At 44.0% G+C, this 19,346-nt stretch overlaps 3 protein-coding genes across 4 annotated transcripts; 1 reads left to right on the top strand and 2 right to left on the bottom strand.

Annotated features, from left to right (window-relative positions):
- Positions 1-123: 123 nt before the first annotated feature.
- rbm24a (RNA binding motif protein 24a) lies at positions 124-7,832 on the bottom strand. Its single transcript, XM_084696487.1, has 4 exons — positions 7,306-7,832; positions 6,510-6,633; positions 6,231-6,285; positions 124-1,519 (listed from the first exon to the last, which is right to left on the bottom strand). The coding sequence occupies exons 1-4, from the start codon at positions 7,471-7,473 to the stop codon at positions 1,180-1,182; spliced, it is 687 nt and encodes a 228-aa protein (XP_084552613.1). The 5' UTR covers positions 7,474-7,832; the 3' UTR covers positions 124-1,179.
- A 1,879-nt stretch (positions 7,833-9,711) lies between these two features.
- Positions 9,712-12,097, bottom strand: stmnd1 (stathmin domain containing 1). Of its 2 annotated transcripts, none has more exons than XM_084696036.1 (5): positions 11,933-12,097; positions 11,607-11,751; positions 11,376-11,512; positions 10,714-10,845; positions 9,712-10,585 (listed from the first exon to the last, which is right to left on the bottom strand). In XM_084696036.1, the coding sequence occupies exons 1-5, from the start codon at positions 11,996-11,998 to the stop codon at positions 10,166-10,168; spliced, it is 900 nt and encodes a 299-aa protein (XP_084552162.1). In that variant the 5' UTR covers positions 11,999-12,097; the 3' UTR covers positions 9,712-10,165. The 2 variants fall into 2 exon arrangements, with proteins under 2 accessions (XP_084552162.1, XP_084552163.1); XM_084696037.1 differs by having other exon boundaries at positions 10,732-10,845.
- A 1,571-nt stretch (positions 12,098-13,668) lies between these two features.
- LOC146295093 (uncharacterized) lies at positions 13,669-15,360 on the top strand. Its single transcript, XM_084695955.1, has one exon. It carries the CDS (start codon positions 13,669-13,671, stop codon positions 15,358-15,360), a length of 1,692 nt encoding a protein of 563 aa, XP_084552081.1.
- The last annotated feature ends 3,986 nt before the right edge of the window (positions 15,361-19,346 follow it).

The following is a 19,346-nucleotide window of genomic DNA, read 5'->3' as shown; positions in this document are numbered from 1 at the left end:
AATGAGCACAAGTGATGCGTTCTTTCCAGAGTGATCTGTCAGAGTGGTACTGGCCTGACTGTCCCTACGGCCCCCTTCCACCCCACCCCACCTTCCACCCCCCCCCCCCTCCCTACGGCCCCCATTAGCAGCTGCTCCCCCCCTGTTTTCTCTCTTTCACTCTGACTCCATTCCATAGCACAAAGCCAGACAGAACACCACTAGGGCCTTTGTATCTGACTGCTATGTACGCAACTGTGTGTGCCTGTGTCTGCCTGTGCGTGTGTTTACAAAAATGTACTGATTTGGTGTTTCTCATTGTCAGAGGCATTTTCCCCTCCCTCTTTGTGCCTCCTATGGTTCACCATGCCCAGCTGTGAAATCCATGATGACAGTTTCTATTTATTTATTTTCCTGCAGCTTTTGCGTCCTGGTTATTTATTTGTATTGCATAGGTCAAGAGGTCGAGATACAGAGTAAAAAAGCAACATTCAGCATGAGGAAGATTAAAAAGGTCGTTTTTAAACATGAGCAACATGAGCCATGACTCTTTAACTCTTCTCCACAGCTAGATCCTGGTCAAGCAGAGGTTGTCCTAGCTAACATGCTGGAAACAGCTCCATTTCCCTGATTCTCAGAAAAAAGTTCAACTTCAAATGCATTTGAAATGACAAGATTACAACATGGCCCCCAAAATATCATAATAAATACAGATTATGAGGACTTCCGAACCAAAAGTAGACTTTAGAGATGCCCCTAAGCTTCCCTCAAAGAGAATAATCTCCTATGTTTTAGACAGCAATGGGACTGAATAAGGCCTTGATTAACACCTATACCAACCACAGAGATTAGTCCTTGCATTTCTCCTATATAAATAAATACTTTACTACAATAATAATAGTAAAAATGATAATAGTAATATTAACGATAATCAATCACCTTTCTTACTTGCTCTGAGTTTTCTCTTATTTTGGGGATTTAAGCACAGCAAGTTGGAAAGCTACTGTATGAAGTTCCCACCTCACCCTCACCACCATCACCACCATCATCGACATCATCACCATCCTCGTAGCAACTCACTGACCCGCCCACGCCTCCGGCCAATCCGCCTTCCTCCCACGCTCTTCCTCATAGCCAATCAGCCCCGGGATGGGGGCGGGGCTCTCCTCCACCCCTCCTGTCCAATGACTGCTGTGGCTGCTACTGCATGCGGTCAGCTTGCAGCTGCTGGGGCTGATATTGGCCGAAGGCTGCAGCGGCAGCAGACCCCGGTGCGGCTGTGGCAAGCGGCTGCTGGACCGCATATCCGTAGCCGGCAGCTGCCACGTATCCTGCCGCTGCTGGGGAGGCGGCGTAGGGATACTGCTCGTAGGCTGCGGCAGCGCTAGCGGCAGCGGCGGAGTACTGGGCGTAGGCGGCGCCCGTGTAGTCGATGTAGGGCGAGGTGGCAGCGGCGGAGGTGGCAGCACTGGGCTGCACATGTGGGATGACCATACTGGGCTGCATGAACGCCTGGGGGTACACGTAGTGAGCTGGAATCCTGACGGACAAACAAAAACACACACAGAGTGTCAGACAGGCCTGCCCAGACCAGTGGAAGTCACTGACAGCAAACATCCCAACCTAATGGCAGAGCCCCAACCAGCCCTCCTGAATGCAACCCAACTTCAACCAGTCCCCCAAACTCAAACTAAACCACACTGCGGCCAAGCGTCCCCCCAGTCCAATCCAGTCCATGAACATCAACGAAATTCCTGCTAGTAGTTATTAGAGATTTAGACGGTTGCCAAAATAGACATCTCTATTCTTCTTCTATCTAACCCTGTCAATATGGTTAGAGTAGTGTTCAAGGTGCTTCTTTTTAATTACACCACTTCTATGATACAGTTGTGTAATTATATTTATATCGAGTTTGGGTACATCGATGCCATACATGTCTTAGATGACAGAAAGAGTGACAGGTTTCATGTGAGAGAAAGAGAAAGGGAAGGGAGGGCAGGGAGAAAGAGTGGGAGAAAAAGAGAGGAAGGAGGTGGGATTGGTCTGTTCTTGTTCACATGTGGCTTTGGCTCTGGCACCATGCCCCCTATTCAAAGGGTGTGTGTGTGTGTGTGTGTGTGGTTCTGTGTGTATGTGTACTCAGCAGGGTTAAAGGTAAATGGGGGGAGAGGGGTCTGCAGTGGCCTGGGGTGATGAGGAGATGAGCGGGGAGGGGGGGGGGGGGGCATTGTGAAAATGTCACTGCCACTTTGACAGCTGGACAGTTTTCAAAAAGGGACACTGCTGGCCATTTCCCCTCCTGTGCTGAGACAAAAAGCTTTGGGGGGGCTAGGCCGGGCTAGGCCAGGCTAGGCTCAATTCTGATTAAATAAGCAGTCAGGGACAATGAACATATTCTACCCCCCCCCTCCCTCCCCCTCCCCCCTCAATACAGACCAAGCCCTATGCCCAACCCCCTCCTCACACACAACATAGAAATGGACCAACTCGGGAAGGCATGATTGAGTCTCAGTCACATGATGGAGCCATGACATGGGAGGAGTTCAAAACTCTCATCATTCTGTGGATGGGGGACAACTTCTCATGGACATTAGGAAAGGGTGTGGGGGGATTTGAATACAGTTGGAGAAGAAGCTTACATTTGACTGATACACAGGCACCGACAGATGGATCGTGCTATTTTGGAATGAGTCTGTGAGACATGGGTTGGTTGGTGTGTTCACAGTCTGACAGTTAAATTAACCAAATACTGACACAAGATTAGTTTTAATTGAAAAGAACGTTTGAGAAACATGGGTATTGCAGGAAACAGCAGGTACAGCCCTTTAGATTTAGAGTCTGGATTGGAGGGAGGAAGGGGGGGGGGTTAGAAATGCAAGAAAGGATCTAAGGTGGCAACCCGACTATCAACACTCCATTAGCCAATCATGTCACATCTCATCAAAAGACTGGGGCAAAGAAACAGGGGGAAAAGCAGGTTTTCCAAACACAGGCATCAAGGAAAACAATGTCAACAAAGTCCACATGGACCAAGAACAACAAAGCACTCTCACTCAACAAAACATCAAGAGAGGAGGGGGGCCTAGGTTCATTCTTAATTAGGTCAAAGGTCATACATACTGCAGTCTCAGCTTAGTGTAACACACATACTGATGCTAGCTAAGACACAAAAGAAATTACAAACACACACACACACCTGTGCAGCCCAGTGGCAATAAAACACAGCGACCTCCACGAAGCAACACACACACACAAACACACACACACACACACACACACACACACATAAACACCATACACACGTCACACAAGCCATTCCAATACACTGCTGAAGACCTAGTGCTGCATTAAAACATATTCATATACTCTATTTAGAGGTTGTGGCTGACACACAGTGGTCTGCTCTGACTAGCCTGTAATCCTCAACACAAATCCTCATCCACCAGAAGTCAACTGGAATGAAATCCCATTCACGACATTTCCTCCCCCATCCTCATCCTGTATACCCTACTCTTCTTTCCACGTGTTCAAACCAACACACACATACACACACGTGTTTAACTGTTTGCAAGGATACCAGGTGTTCTGTTCTTTGTCTGTTCTCGTCACCCATACTGTATAGTACACATTCTAAATGCCACTGTTCAAATAACAGATAAACACCAAACATGAATTCCTTCTGTCCCTGTCTGCTGGATAGCTGTGGCTTTGGCTGTCTCCAGTGCTCGTTAAAGTTCAAGGCTAAATAAAAGCCTCCAATCACATGCCAGAGGGGTGACATGAGTGTGTGTCTGTTCAGGAATGGGGATGTTGGTACAACACACCTTTCATTCCCTGATTTGTAAAACAATCAGAAGAACAGCTACCAGCCAGTCAGCCAGCCAGTGGAATGGTCCTCAATGGTTAGTTAGTAATACACTTCCATAGTTCAATGTTCAATAACACCATAGCTAGCATAGGTGTTGGTTAAGGTTCTCTGCGATGACCACAGCAGTGTCTATGTATGGGTCTATAGGCTACTGTCTGGGCCCTGATACTGTACTAAACTGTACTGTGTTTTATGTATGGCTCTATACTGTACTATGCTGTACTGTGTCTACATATGGATCTGTACTGCACTATATGGTACTGGACTGTATGTGTGGGTCTAAAGTGTATCGTGCCGTGTCAATGTGTAGCTGTGCACTTTACTGTGCGCTACTGTGTCTGTCGTATACTGTACCGTGTCTGTGTATGGGTTTGTATTGTATCGTGTCTGTGGCCCTTTAAATGCCCTGGGGGCCTTCTGCACTGGTGTTTTTAAGGTCCCCATTCCTGTATGACAGACAGAGGGATAGAGAGAAACAGAGACAGAAAGCGAGAGAGACAGAAAGAGAACCCCCCCCCCCCCCCCCTCCCTATTTTGTGTGCCGGCTTCACGCAACTGCAGTGTCAGCACTCTGGGCTTTGTGCGACACAATGGAGAAGCTTGTTTTCCTTAACACCGCCGTGTGCCCATGTGACGAAAGCTTGTTCAGAGTGGCCGTGGCATCCAGACATGTGTTAGTGTCACAGCGGAGCCTTTGGGGCCCTGCGTTGCGCTACACACAAACAGCCACACAAAAAACAGCATCTACACGCTCACATAAGTGTGCATCCATATTTTTGTACTGACATCATACATATGCGCTGGTGCACCCACTTCACACACACACACACACACACACACACACACATAAGACACACTTGTAACTACACGCACATACATACAGACATGCACTCACAACTTCAACTTTGTACCACTACTTGTCTTCATAAGACCTGTTGTACAACATGTATGGTCTTCTAGACTATTTCAGTCTAGTATCTCGAGGACAATCTGTTCTGTAGAGTTGGAGTGGACATTCTCTTGAGAGACATGATCAACTCCATTGGGATCTAGCAGTGGTTTTCCATATAGGGCCAAAGCAGGAAAAGCTGGAGGGTGAGACTGAAAGAGTAGGAGAATAAGAGTGAGAGAGAGGAAGAGAAAGAGAGAAAAAGAAAGACTGAAAATATAACTCTAAATGATGTTATGCTATGAGGAATATCAATGAGAGTGAGGGACAAGGGGAGGTAAAGAAGAGATGAGGAGAGAGAGAAGAACAGTCCTTAAATGGTAAGCTGGAGCTAGGATGGTTGATAGAATAACTTCCACCAGTGTTTGGAGAGATGCATGCAAGCAGTGAGTTGAAGTGTGTGTGTGTGTGTGTGTGTGTGTGTGGGGGGGGGGGGGTCAAGTCACACAGAAAACTGTCAATCACTCCAGCAACAAAAAACAGCAACATAAAAACCATCCTGTTAAACCAAAGAGAGGTAAACCAACCCCAAGCTACAGCACAAAAGCATGGGAAAGAAAACTTTGCATCCCCTGGCAAAGTTGACCCTCTTCCACAAAAAACAGAAAACAACACCTCAAAAATCATCAACCCAGTGTTTTGTTTAAAAAAAATAGGAAACACACGGTTTAGATCTCAACACCACTTCATGACAGTGAAACAGCACACAAAGCTATACTACAAGGTACACACAAGGTATTATAATAAATGTCAAAACCAAAATAAATGACCAACATACATGCATCTATAATCACCATTTGAGCGTGTTTGTGTGTGTTTGAGTATACTGGTAATTCCTTTATCTGAACTATTCCTCAAACCAGCAGTTATCTTAACCCAGATTCCTCCTGTCGGGCCAGAGAAAGATAGATAATATTGAGTCAGGATGGAACTTTCCATCATTACCCACTTAAGAGTATAAACACACACACACACACGCACACACACACACACACACACACACACACACACATACTCACACACACATACACAGTGCACAAACAGCACACACACACACTCTTCCATACATGCATGCACACAAACAGGCACACACACACACAAACCTTAAATTGACATTTCGGGTCAACTTTGCGGTGAGTGATAGAAGCATTACTGCTTTTCAATTTAAAATTATCATCCATCATCTATGCATGGAGAGAAATAGGAGTAATTACAAAACAATCAAATACACAAGATTGATATTCATAGAATAATAAAGACATTAATTCATATGTATATCAAACTATATGGAAGTACAAGGAGGGACATTGGCTTTGCAGTTCAGTAGTTCACTTTGTTAACAGATTTGGTAGCTAACTGACACTCTTGCCATACTAATCCTCTTCTTCATTACCATCATCATTAGACCATCTAAAATAAGACATCCCTACTTACCCATAAGGCCTTTGGATGAATGCTGGGTGAATTTGGGGAACACCAAAGGTAAAACCTGGATAAATCATAAGGAGGACACTGATTTATCAGCCATCATTTGGAGATATACCCTCTTGACATCATTTTGGACACTGTCCTGTTATATATAGAATATGTAATGTTGGGTATTGACAATCAATCTAATGTAGTTATGCTTCTCTGTAGGCTTAGTGAAAACTACATAGAGTTCCATGTAAAGGGCAGCCAGTGAAGGCACTGCTTGGTGGCCTGTTATCTCACCTGGCTGCATGACACGAGGCTTGGCACCCAGGTAGGCTAGGTTAACATTGGCCTTCCTGCCGTCGATGATGGGGTTAGGGTCCTTACAAGCCCTGTCTGCTGCTGAGCGGTCTGACATTGTCACCTTTGTGGACACACAAAGGGAAGAGGCGCAATAGTGAGAGGAGTGTGTGTGTGTGTGTGTGCGCGCACATGTGAGTGTGTGTGTGTGTGAGTGAGCAAGTGAGTGAGCAAGAGAGAAAGAACAAGAGATCAAATGTGTGTGTTGGTGTGAACAGCGTACATGAACAGGATCATGAAATGAGTGTACAAACAATCAGCAGTAGGTAGTGGCATCCTGACGCATCCTGAACTCTTTCATATAGTTACTGTAATATATGGACCCATGACACGAAAAACAATCCGATTTTAAAAAGCCTGTATTGACCCCTTATGATATCAAAGCGATTCCATTTTTGACAGTTTCATTTTGACTGAATACTATATGGCGTTTGTGCTGCCTAAACTGTCAATTAATAGACCTAATACCATACCTGAGTGGGCGCGCGCTAAAGTAACGGTGAGTTACATACTTTTTCAAGATTAAGCCTTAATAAACGAAAAACATTGCATACATTTTAGTGGGCCTTATAGATAAATAGAATATGAAACATGGCAAACAAGACACCAACATGAACGAGAACATGGGACTAAACATGGAATTGAAGCAATTTGATTGCAGACTGTAGACCACTGCATATTAGCTGTGTCATAAAAAAAGTGGTTATGAAATAAAGTATTGACTATTGATACTTACGAATCCATACCCCCTGGACTTTCCGGTCTGTCTATCCGTAATCACTACAGCCTCTTCGATCTCACCGAAAACTTCAAAATATTTCCTGAGACTGGAATCAGTGGTGTGATAGGGAAGACCCCCGACAAAGATCTTCGTATAGGTCGTGTCCTTTTGCGTGGTATGCATCTTCACCAAAACTTTAGTGCAAAATAGAATAAATAAAAATACAAATATAGTGCAATATGTCCTGATCAGTTGGTCACTTATAATTAGTACTATAAAGAGCAGGATGAAATGTTTAACTTAAAACAGAGGCTTCAGAGTAAAAAAAGGGAAACAGCACTCTACAAAAACTATGATTCGAGGTAGGTTATCTTCCGACACTAGAAGGAGAAATGGAGCGGATTGTCCAGGATCATCAGGTGTTTTGAGCTCTTCTTCTTAACTGTCGTGTCTAACTAAATGTGTTTCAGAGCCATTCCTAAAAGCCCTGTCCTAAACTCCACCCAACTACCATCACAAGGGCGGTAGGCAGCGCATGCATTTCAACCCGCCCACAATCTCAATCCGCTACACGAGTTGGGAAACAGCTGTGAAGCGCGCAGAATAATAATTTGAGTGATGTTGTAAGATTTATAAATAGGTCCTCAAAGTTTATAGAAGCAAAAGTCTCTAAAAGTTTAAAATACACTTCGCAAGACACGGTGTTTTCAAAGCCAATCAACGAGACCGAGACCAATCGTAAAGTTAGTACAGGTAACAAAATAGTAATCTATGTCTTGGTCCCAAGACTACCTCACAGCAGTTGGACAACCTGGCACAGGAATCACTCCAGAGAAGGGATGCGCACTATGACCACTACGGCCTTGTCGCTCCATCAGCGCACTGATAAAGATGTAGACAGGTGTTGGCTGGGTTCGAGCAAACAATTACAAGATTAAGTTACATCAAAGAACAATCTGGTGTGTGTTTTGTCCACAGTAACAATAAGAAGACATTGGCTAGTGCTTTCAAGAACGTGGCGCTCAATGGCGCATACCAGTTGAGGATAATGATTTGATTTTGATGATTATAGTCGGTTATTTGACAGTCTGATATCAGATTGCATTGAATATTTATAGCCGTGCTTTAGGGTTTCTCATGGCATTTTTAAAGAACAGCTAGAATTAGTTTGCTTGTACTTCATCCCGTGAAACATGATAGCCTACTAGACCTACCTGGCATAAATAATTCAAGCACGCGGCTCCCCCTCTAGGTCTGTTAATGTGCAACATCGACAGTGTATAATAGGACTATGGTGAGTTACCAAATTCACTGTGACATTACTGACACAGATGTCAGTTCTTCTCGACAGAATTGGAATAAGATGTTGTGTGAACTGCTACAATACTGTGGTCACAAAAATGATAAAACTTTTTTGGCCAGTAGTAGACACAACCTGATAGTGCCATCGCCGTGTTCGGCCACTAGTTTATTCATGCAGACACATGCCCATTCAATTGAGTGTCGTGACAGGACTCGTATCGGGTTTCAGTTGCCAAACAATGAGGAATCTATCAGGTTGCGGCCCCTCGCGTGGTGCATGCTGACTCATTAGAATGACCCTACCTGGTCCTATTATGTTGATGTCACCTTATCCCCTTCAGAATCCACAATCTTTGTCTAGCTCCCAGCATATGACTGATGTCTTCAAAATAAAGATAACGTTGTAGACCAAAGGCTATCAATATTGGATAAAGGTAGTGTTAGCGTATATGTTACAAGCCGGAAACCTCCCGTTTTAAGTCGAAAACGCGTTGGCATCATCAGCTGAGTCTCCAACACACGGGTTGTTGCTTCTTGAATGAACAGTGACACAGATAAGTAGGATAGCATGTTCTTACACAGCAGACAGCTTCAATAATAACAACTTTATGGACTCTTTTATATGAGAGCCATGCCCATCACAACTTCAAAGCGAATGCACCCAAGGAATTGTTTAAAGTTGCACATTGATAGATAGATTTTTCTGCGTTGTACTATAAACAGTTTTGAAATAGTATTAATGCACAATAGTTAAAATATTATTGTTATTTACCCTGTCTGGTAGCTGAGATGTGTTTGTGTTGTGTGTAGTAAATACAGACAGTTCCTTGAGTCTGACCACTGTAATACTATTAGAACTATGCGCTTCTGATTTTCCTTGACTTTCTACTGTACTTTGTCCTATTTGTATGTAGCTTTGGATTAAACTCTGCTAAATGAATAAAAGGTAAATGGATGCAATTGCCGAGCTCAACTGCAACTATTCATGGATACAGTGCCACCTTGTGTCTAAAAGTAGGCCTACATACAGCCATCTACCAACCACAAGAAGTAAGAAAACAGTGATATTACAATTGAATAACTGCACACAATTACATAATGGTTACATACGTAGTTAAGTTTATTTTGATTTGGTGTTTTGGCAAGAACATTGTCTTGGAACTATTCACCGACTATGATACAATCTTATTTTTAAAATGCAAGATGTATATTCATATTTCTACCAGATCCCACCCATTCAATCCCAAGGAAATGTACTCTGAAAATAATTTTATGGACATACACACTTACTCTTAATCTGCATTTATGCATTTAAGAACACAAGTAGAGGCCATTATTCTCCTTTCTCCTGTACACAAACTCATAACTGAAGCACCCTTTCTACTCTAGGGAAGCTTGGCTGGGAGGGTAAGGTTTCTACATTGTTGTAATGGCAATGATACTACCCCCAAGCCCACCCCCGATCTGGACAAACTCCTAGCTCCAAAACGAACAATCCTGTCCTTCCAGGCTCTTACCCTATCCCCTCAGTCATTCTCTATGCAGGTGCTTCACATGAACAGCCCTCCTGTGACTAGAATAGGTCTTGCTCAGCCTGTTCAGTCTTCTGGAACGTGAAGTCGCTCTCCATCTGCAGAGAGGCTGTGAGAAGGTCTCCAAACCTGGCACCTTCTGAAACCTTGTCTCCTTGTCCTTCACCTCCTCCAGCCTCCCTACTGCCCTCTCCAGCCTCCCTACTGCCCTCTCCAGCCTCCCTACTGCTCTCTCCAGCCTCCCTACTGCCCTCTCCAGCCTCCATGCTCTCAGTGTGGGCTTGCAGCAGTGGGCCCTGGAGGTCTTCAGGGTCTCCCGAGCCGGGGGGGGTGTCAGGGAGGTGGTTTTGCAGGGTCTCCACAGGGGTAAGCCCAGTCTCTCCCTCCAGCTCTGCAGAGGCCAGGCCACGAGCGCGGGCAGACTTGGACCTCAGACGAAGCCTTAGCTCCTCCTCCTTGAGCTGAAAGACAAAACAACCAGAATGCTGATCGAGAGAGAAAGAAGGATAGGGGGAGGAAGGCCTAAGAGGCTGGCTTCACAATCAGTTCATTCGACATTATTCCGTAAATGACACCCCCAGAATCTGACCTTGCGTCTCTCCTCTACCTGTCTCATCTTCTCCTCCATCTCCTCCCTGGAGGTCCCCATCTGGTCCTTTCTCATCTTCAGAGACTCCAGTCGAGATGGGGGGCTTGTCCTGGGCATTTCTGGCTTGTCCAACTAACAGGACACACACACCGTAAATTTGAATTTATGTTCATGTGAGATTGACACTAGAACTGCCACATAATTTTTTTTTATCATTTCAACATTTTTAAGTGTTCAAATCAAACCCAAACATCTCTCCTTTCATAAAATGGGTATTAATCATCTAGTGAATTATGTGTGGATGAAAAAAGAATTTAACCACTGAGCATGTTTTTACCCCTCATAGAAACCATTGAATCATGCCGTGCTCAACAGTTACGCCACGTCCAGCTTAGCAATGGCTGTTGTTATCTTTTGATAAGCAGGCAGATGAGCTATATAAAGTGTGTACTGTAGCTGAATGAACAACTTAACTGCTTCAAGAAATGGCATCTTTGCACTTGGCAAAGATGTCAGTGGCAGGGGATTTAAATGAACCACCTGACGGTTGAAGGGGTGTTGGAATAATGTCAGTTCAAGGGCTAAATGGGCTTTGATTTTCCAAAACGGTCATATTCTGTGTATGACATGACCCAGCAGTAGTGTCAAGTCCTTGGACACACCATGATGTTGTAGGCCTCTCCGGTCTTGCAGGCCCTGTCTCTGGGGTGGGCTTGGATGATGCCCTGGCTGAGCAGCTGCTCCATGATGTCACTGGACCTGGGCCTCTGGGTGTCCTGGGGCAGCCCTGGGCTGGAGCCTGGGAGAGGTCGCGGAGGGAGGGCTTTGACTCACACCCTGCACACGGTAGTCACCCAGCAAAGTCAAAGACAGGCACTTACGCCTACTCCTACCTGCAAGTGGCGCTAGTTTCCTGTGTAGGGCTCCTGGTAATGTGGGGGCCTCCCCAGAGTCCAGGCCCACCCCACTGTCAGTGGTGAACTTTGACACTGCGGAGTCACCCCGATCCACACCTACACACTGTTTGCCTGCGTCCTCCTGCATAAATGGTAACGCCAGAAGGATTTTCATTTTGATCATTTCCAATTCTTTAACATGTGTTCACTACATTTCTTATTTCAGAAAAAAATACAAACATAAAAAAACTGTAAAAATTTGAAAATGATTCGACACCCCCGAATGGGTCTGACTACAAAGTGTATTGTTGAAACAAGCTTACCTCATTAGGGTCAGGGCTGGACAACACCGGCTGAACCAAGGTTATTTTTGAACTACCACATCCCATAATTAAAAGTGCATCTTTCTCGGTAGTACTTTAAGTATGTTACTAATGAGACATTCTCGGAACTTGATGCAAACAGGAAATTCTCAAGCCTGGGCATTCCTTCACATACTAAATGCAGCGCGATCCATGTTGCCAAGGACTTGTCGCGGCGTTGCCATGGCCTGTTGCCACAATAAATCCGACCCTGTTTAAAGGTGCTTGCACACTGCACCAAAACATACAACATCCCAACTTTCTGACGTTGTATTTAGATTGTTGCTAAGGCCTAATTTTAGGGGCGTTGTCATGACAAAAAGTGTCAGGTTGCTAAAAAGTGTCCGTCATGACGTCATAACTGCATAACTGCTAATTGGGACACAGGGAACCAAGTTTTGCAAAGTGAATGTAAAACCAAGTGTCGTGTTATCCTCTTATAGGTTTTCTGTACAGGCCTACATGATCTTATTCAAACATAAGAGAGACTGTGGTGCAAACTCATACATTTTCCTACTTATCTATTTAAATAGGCTTGAGATGTTGAAGTCAAACAATAAAACTGAGCTGTGTTTGACTAGATATCTCACTCTGAGAACCCTATTTGCAGGCTGTACTGGATGCCGGTGTGAAAACTATCACTATGAAAACTATTAACCTTATTTTCTTTTTTCATTTGACCTTCGACTCAATAATGGTTATCAGAGGTAAGATAATTAGATTTATTAGATTTGTTTGGGTAAACAAAGATGCTCTTATTCATTGTTTAGAATATTTTCTGCATTGTAACAAAGTAAAGGGTTCCAGGTTGGTGTTGAAACTATCCGTTTGAATGTCTGAGAAGTAGCATGTGTCCAAAGCTCTTGGATCCATGGTCACTTCCCCTATGAACTGGATCCTATATATATAGCATCATTTTCTCTTAAAGAAATGTTTGCAAAGATCATTTGTTTGTCTTAAAGAGATACATGACATTATATTTCAGAGCACTGCTAAAACAACATCACATCCATATTTGTTCACAGTAGATCTCATTCCAGTCCATAGTTGACATCCCAACATTCTAATAATGACTCAAATGTCATTCAATCTCCACCAGTGTTATCATGTATTAACAACACTAACTGGATGCTAGTTTGTATGTTTGACCTTCCAACAATAATTCATGAGAGAAATTGTTACACAGGGAATCCCAATTTCTCTGTTCTCTTGTAATAGGCTTGAATTTGGCTACCCATAGTGTGCAGTTGATCAACAGAACTAATAGGTGAGATGCTGTATATTTTAAAATATACTTATATAGAATTTGGCTAGATTGGTAGTGACTATGACAGCACTGTCTCTTGGATTAATGTGCTGTAAATGGATGTAAATGTAATCTTACGTGCAGGCTGTCACTTCCTGAAAATACTCCATCAGACCTGATGACCCACCCAACATATTCTGATGATGCTGGTTTGAGTGCTACTGATCAACGTGACAACGACAAGACCAACAATGTTCGTGTTGCAAATATAAACCCCCTTCTCACATTTGAGTCATGGTATACTCTGTATGAGAATGCCAGCTGCAGCCATAATCATAACGTAAGGCCTTGTGTTTGTAATGCAAAATTAATATGAACGTGGTCAATTGGTCACTATGTGGGGAAATTGCTTACAAATATGTCCACATTTTTTCCCAACCGTTTTATGCAGATGGAAAGCGAGAAGGTTGAGCAGAAGGACACTGCATCTAAAGTAATGCAAGTGGTCGACATGCATAATCTGAGCATTTGGGGCAGTGCAAACAGCTATGACCACCAACATATTGTGATCATGGAGAACAAACCAGAAGTAATTGACTCAGCATTATTCCTGTTTGAGAAGTGTCCTAATAGATCCACTCTTCTGAGTTATGACAAAGGGGCACTGCATGTCCTTAAGGGCTCTGAGACTGATATAACTAGATATAGCATTGTGACATTGGTTGGTCATGGCAGTATGGGCAATGAAGGAAGGGCTCAACTAGGAGGTTATGAGCCAGAAGAGCTTGCTCAAGTTGTTGCAGCAATGGCAATAGGTAACACTCATCTGCGCACATTGAGCCTGGTTGGTTGTGAGCTTGGAAAAGACCTATCCTTTGCAAAGCTGCTTCTGCAAACACTACGGTCCCTTCATGTGGAGACCACGTTACACCTGAGCAGTTCCAAAATCTCTGTGAACCCATATGGGGACATAGTGACCAAACACGAGGGAGTCTGGAGGACCAAAGACACTAGGAAAAAAGTGATTGCTCAACTTGACCCAAGAGGTGGCTTGTTAACCAAAGTGGAGACTGGGCAGGAAGGACAGGCCATTCCAAATTACCAAGGACACGCTTTGTATATCGAGACTCTAGAATGGCCAACCCACCCTCAAATGTTTGTCCCTAAGGACTTGCGCAAAAAGTACACATCCATCGACTGTCTTGAAGGCCTGACTTGGAGTCTGTTCTTTGAACAGCATGATAAAAGGCGTGCTCCTGATTATATCCCAAATGAAAATCGCCCCAACTTTACGGCAGTTTGGCTTCTGGACAAGGAGCCAGATCAAAAGATTCCAATAAAACGCATTGCCACAATCCTAGACTTAGCAGTGGAGATTCGATACAATGCCAGGGAAGATGCAGAATTTGATTTATACTATGTTCTGAATGACTGCATTTACCAGGTGCAGAGGAAAACCTTCCGTGTCTTTCTTGTTGGCAAGTACATGAATCCTAACAATCTGGAAGAAATATTGAAGTTCACAGTCACTTACAGGATCCAGAAGAAGTACTATTCCCTCCAAGAGTTGACACAGGGACTCAATCCATCAGAATTCAACCATTTCTGCCGCCAAACCTTTCAGCTCCTGAATTGTGTCCACAACTGTGAGAACTGGGGTCGCTACTTCATGGCTGCAGTGTTCTCGGCCTCTGTGCGCAACTTCAGAACGTTCTCGCTTTTCCTCATGAGTGTTATTGCCTGCGAAGTAGGCCGGTCCAAAGGCTCTGACGACACCCTCTGCACGGCTTTTGTCGGGAAAGAGCACCCCATGGCGTCAGAGGACCCCTCACACGAGAACCAGAGGCGAGGATTTTACGGCTGCATGGTGGACCAGTCTAAGGAGATTGTAAAGCAAGAAAAGCTGGTGTGGTTGAATGAGGTGGTTGCAAAAGAAAACTCTCTTTTCACCAGGTCCAAACAGATAATGAGCGGGGTAGACCATGATCAGGAGACAGAGATTGATATATTTGGAAAGGTGAAGGTGATGAATAAGTATGTGTTCTCATCTTATCTTGAATTCTTTAGAGGAACCCCTGAGGGAAAGAAGCTGGTAAGAGGATGCATTGGGTCCCCACAACAGAATGACCATGTTGGGGACTGAGGTAAAATATTAAACATTACTACTGGAAGTTTAACTGTCAATGGGTCTTGGTCACTGGAATTACAAAAAGTAAACACAAGGTGGATTGTTTGCAACGTTCTTATCGTCTAATGACATTGCTCAAACAGCTTTAAATATGGAAAAATGTTATAATTGATTTGGCTGTCATGTTGCTCTTCTCTATGCCCTACTCTTTATTTCAGCCTGTTTCAGTCTCATATGCAAAATGTAGAAAGATGGGTGGACACAATAAAATGAAAAGCTGTGAAATGTGAAAGGGAACTGGTTTTGTGTGTATGTTTTGTACTTACACTGAAGTTTAACATAAATGATAAAAAATGGTAAATGGACTGCATTTATATAACACAATTTTATACCTTGGCGGCACCCAAAGCACTTTACAATTTTGGCTCTCATTCACCTATACATACTCACACATACCGGCATACTCACAGTCACACATACCGGCATTTAACTGACATCAAACTTAGGCAAAGAAGAACTGCCCTGACAAAGATTAAGTGAAAAATAACTGGCAAACTTTCACACATTTCATGTTTATCAGAAAAGGTGAACCAAGTGGTAAAAAGTACAAATGTTTGTGAGTGTTTCCACCCACAGTGTTTCTACTAGAGAAACTGTGTGGTGCACATTGGTTGGTTTTCTTTTCTGCCCATTTGTTATCAGAATGGCTGTATTCAAATCATCCCAACGCAGCCAGCAACGAGCCAGCATTACTAGGTTCGGAGACACACATGCACACATATTTGACTGTCCCTTTAAAAACCCATCTGAGATATTCTTACCTTTTAGTTGCGGACCTAGAGTGACATCTAGCGGCCTTTTTGAATAACTGCACCTGGTGAAAAATATTACAGATTTTAGCTTCTAGGAGAAAAAGCATCAACAAGCATATCTTAATTTCTTATGTGTAATTAGCCACCCGCCTTATATATATTTTTTTATACAAACAGTTTTGCAGGAACCCCACTGGATACCCGAGTGTCATTCATGGAGTGGACGATAGGCAGACAGGCAATCATCACTCAGATATACATCTTTCTCATGGGACACATCTGGGATCTCTGAGATAGATTTATGGTGATGGTTCACTCTCTAGTCAGTTTAAGGGAAGCGGCGAAACTCAGAAAAGTTGCGGTGTTTGTCCTCCACACCCACGGGCTGACCCAGAGTCGTCTCCTGAGTAAAGAGAATGCAAGATGTGTCTTTGTACAGGACAGGCTACTGTGATTTAACCGAGCAAACAATGGCAAAACTTTCATTACCTTACCACATGGTAACTGTTGGTGAATGACAAATGGACACAAACCTTCTATCCACATTTTGGCGTATCCTTGTTTTTAACTGTTTAGTAATAGTCTTGGGTCTAATTCCTACATCATTTGGTGAAGTTGTCGCTCTACAATGATGTATTAGTCTTGAATGAACTAAAGATTCATATTAGGAGATGAACAACAAGCCTGAAGGACACTCTGCCTGCAGGTCATGGATATCTGTCAGATAATAGAGAGCAGCAGGTTCATGCATGACACTTTATATCATTCAAGTCATCAATACTTTCCATAAATCCTGTCTGGTATGTGCTGGTCATGTGCAGTAATTCTTCATGATGATGGAGAGCGTGGATATTGCCGACCTGGCAGCGGTGTGTCCAGGTCTACACAGGGACGGGCCACTCAGCCTCCTCACAGCACAGGTGTCATCACATCAGATTACTGCAGCCAATCAGATGTAACTGATACGCTGCCATGCGTGCTGTCCTGATTCCTGACTCCTCTTCTGACTTGTGTCCTGACTCCTCTACTGATTCCTTTCCTGACACTTATTCTGAATCCTGTCCTGACTCCTGACTCTTGTTCTGACTCGTCCTGACTCCTGACTCTTGTACTGACTCCTGACCAGACTCTTGTTGGTTAAGGTGAGTTGGAACTGTAGGGTGAGGCAGGGTTGAAGGGTGAGACATAATAACAGAAGGGTATGATAGAGCAGTAGGTTGAGGTAAAACTGTAGGTTGAGGTAGAACTGTAGATTGAGGCAGAACTGTAGAGTTAAGTAGAATTATAGGGTGAGGGAGAACTGAAGGACGAGGTGGAATTGTAGGGTAAGGTAGGACAGTAGGATAATCGAACAGAAAGTGAGTGATAAAGCTAAAGGTGGGGTAATAAAGCTGAGTGGTGGGGTAATAAAGCTGAAGGTGGGGTAATAAAGCTGAGTGGTGGGGTAATAAAGCTGAAGGTGGGGTAATAAAGCTGAAGGTGGGGTAATAAAGCTGAAGGTGGGGTAATCAAGGTGAGTGGTGGGGTAATAAAGCTGAGTGGTGGGGTAATAAAGCTGAGTGGTGGGGTAATAAAGCTGAAGGTGGGGTAATAAAGCTGAGTGGTGGGGTAATAAAGCTGAGTGGTGGGGTAATAAAGCTGAAGGTGGGGTAATAAAGCTGAAGGTGGGGTAATCAAGCTGAAGGTGGGGTAATAAAGCTGAAGGTGGGGTAATAAAGCTGAGTGGTGGGGTAATAAAGCTGAAGGTGGGGTAATAAAGGTGAGTGGTGGGGTAATAAAGCTGAGTGGTGGGGTAATAAAGCTGAGTGGTGGGGTAATAAAGCTGAAGGTGGGGTAATAAAGCTGAAGGTGGGGTAATCAAGCTGAAGGTGGGGTAATAAAGCTGAAGGTGGGGTAATAAAGCTGAGTGGTGGGGTAATAAAGCTGAAGGTGGGGTAATAAAGGTGAGTGGTGGGGTAATAAAGCTGAGTGGTGGGGTAATAAAGCTGAGTGGTGGGGTAATAAAGCTGAGTGGTGGGGTAATAAAGCTGAAGGTGGGGTAATAAAGCTGAAGGTGGGGTAATAAAGCTGAGTGGTGGGGTAATAAAGCTGAAGGTGGGGTAATAAAGCTGAGTGGTGGGGTAATAAAGCTGAAGGTGGGGTAATAAAGCTGAGTGGTGGGGTATTAAACCTGAAAGAAGGGTAATAACGTGATGGTGAAGTAGGACTGTGGGTGGGGTAATGAGCGTGGGGTAGGACTGTAGGTTGAAGTTTTGCACTAATGGAACAGAGCAGTAGTGCACTCACAGGCTTCTCTATAAACATGTAAATCTGACCTTACCAGCTTTCAAAGACTTTCCATGCGACTGTTTGCCTTGAAAAGAGTAAAACGTCCCACTCAGGGGCTCCATAATGGGGGAGAGGAGCGGTAATTATCCTTTTACACTTACAGAGAGAAATCCTTTTAGGAGGCAGACAGAGAGCCCCTTTGATAGCGGGCTGAGCGGCACCAGAATACCAGAGGCCGAGGCGTGTGAGAGGTAACTCTGCTCTCTCCCATTATGGCTGCCGGAGCCCAGACGCTGCTCCGGAGACATGCGCCATACAAACACAGGAAAGCTAAAACTTCCTGTCTTGTCTGAAGACGGCCAATTCATTTCCATTGGCATTTGTTCCGTCTGATAAAACGCAAAGAAACCAGATGATTGAGTTTCAGTCGAGGATCAGGGGAGTCTTACGGGGCATTTAGTCCTGCGAGGAGAAAGACAGCAGCCCAGTGTTACTGCCCTGCTACAGTATGTCCTGTACAGTATGCTATATCTTGCCTATACAGGCTGGTTTACTGTACAGTATATAAGCTAAACAGTACATTTCAGAATGGGTGAACAGTATAACATTTCAGAATGGGTTTAGAGTATATTCTAGACTGGGTAAACAGTCTACTCCAGACTTGCTGTACAGTGTATTTCAGACTGAGTGTACAAAGCTCAGAATGTCCAGTAAAGCCCTGGACTATAAATGTCAGGGTTAAGGGAAAGGACAGGAATGTTGTGGCTGGGATTAACAGAGTAATGAACTAAAACTAACAGCTCAATGTTATCTTCAGATCAATCTAGTTTTTATTCATGTTATGTCTTCAGATTGGGGCAATGAGTTCACACAGACAAAGACACCCTTTCTCACACACACACACACACACGCACACACACA

The sequence above is a fragment of the Hypomesus nipponensis genome, chromosome 4 (assembly GCF_054491055.1).
Source record: "Hypomesus nipponensis isolate SF chromosome 4, ASM5449105v1, whole genome shotgun sequence".
Taxonomy (NCBI): Eukaryota; Metazoa; Chordata; class Actinopteri; order Osmeriformes; family Osmeridae; genus Hypomesus; species Hypomesus nipponensis.
Note: the sequence above shows the minus strand (reverse complement) of the source record. Positions and strands in the feature narration are given on the sequence as shown.

Excerpts from the sequence above, each read along its gene's own strand:
- rbm24a (XM_084696487.1), bottom strand. The coding sequence starts at position 7,473 with ATGCATACCACGCAAAAGGACACGACCTATACGAAGATCTTTGTCGGG. Across the intron at positions 6,634-7,305 it reads AGTCCAGGGGGTATGGATTC|GTGACAATGTCAGACCGCTC; the intron begins GTAAGTATCAAT and ends GTGTCCACAAAG. Across the intron at positions 6,286-6,509 it reads GCCTCGTGTCATGCAGCCAG|GTTTTACCTTTGGTGTTCCC; the intron begins GTGAGATAACAG and ends TGATTTATCCAG.
- stmnd1 (XM_084696036.1), bottom strand. The coding sequence starts at position 11,998 with ATGGGATGTGGTAGTTCAAAAATAACCTTGGTTCAGCCGGTGTTGTCC. Across the intron at positions 11,752-11,932 it reads CCAGCCCTGACCCTAATGAG|GAGGACGCAGGCAAACAGTG; the intron begins GTAAGCTTGTTT and ends CCATTTATGCAG. Across the intron at positions 10,586-10,713 it reads AGGTAGAGGAGAGACGCAAG|CTCAAGGAGGAGGAGCTAAG; the intron begins GTCAGATTCTGG and ends TTTGTCTTTCAG.
- LOC146295093 (XM_084695955.1), top strand. The coding sequence starts at position 13,669 with ATGGAAAGCGAGAAGGTTGAGCAGAAGGACACTGCATCTAAAGTAATG.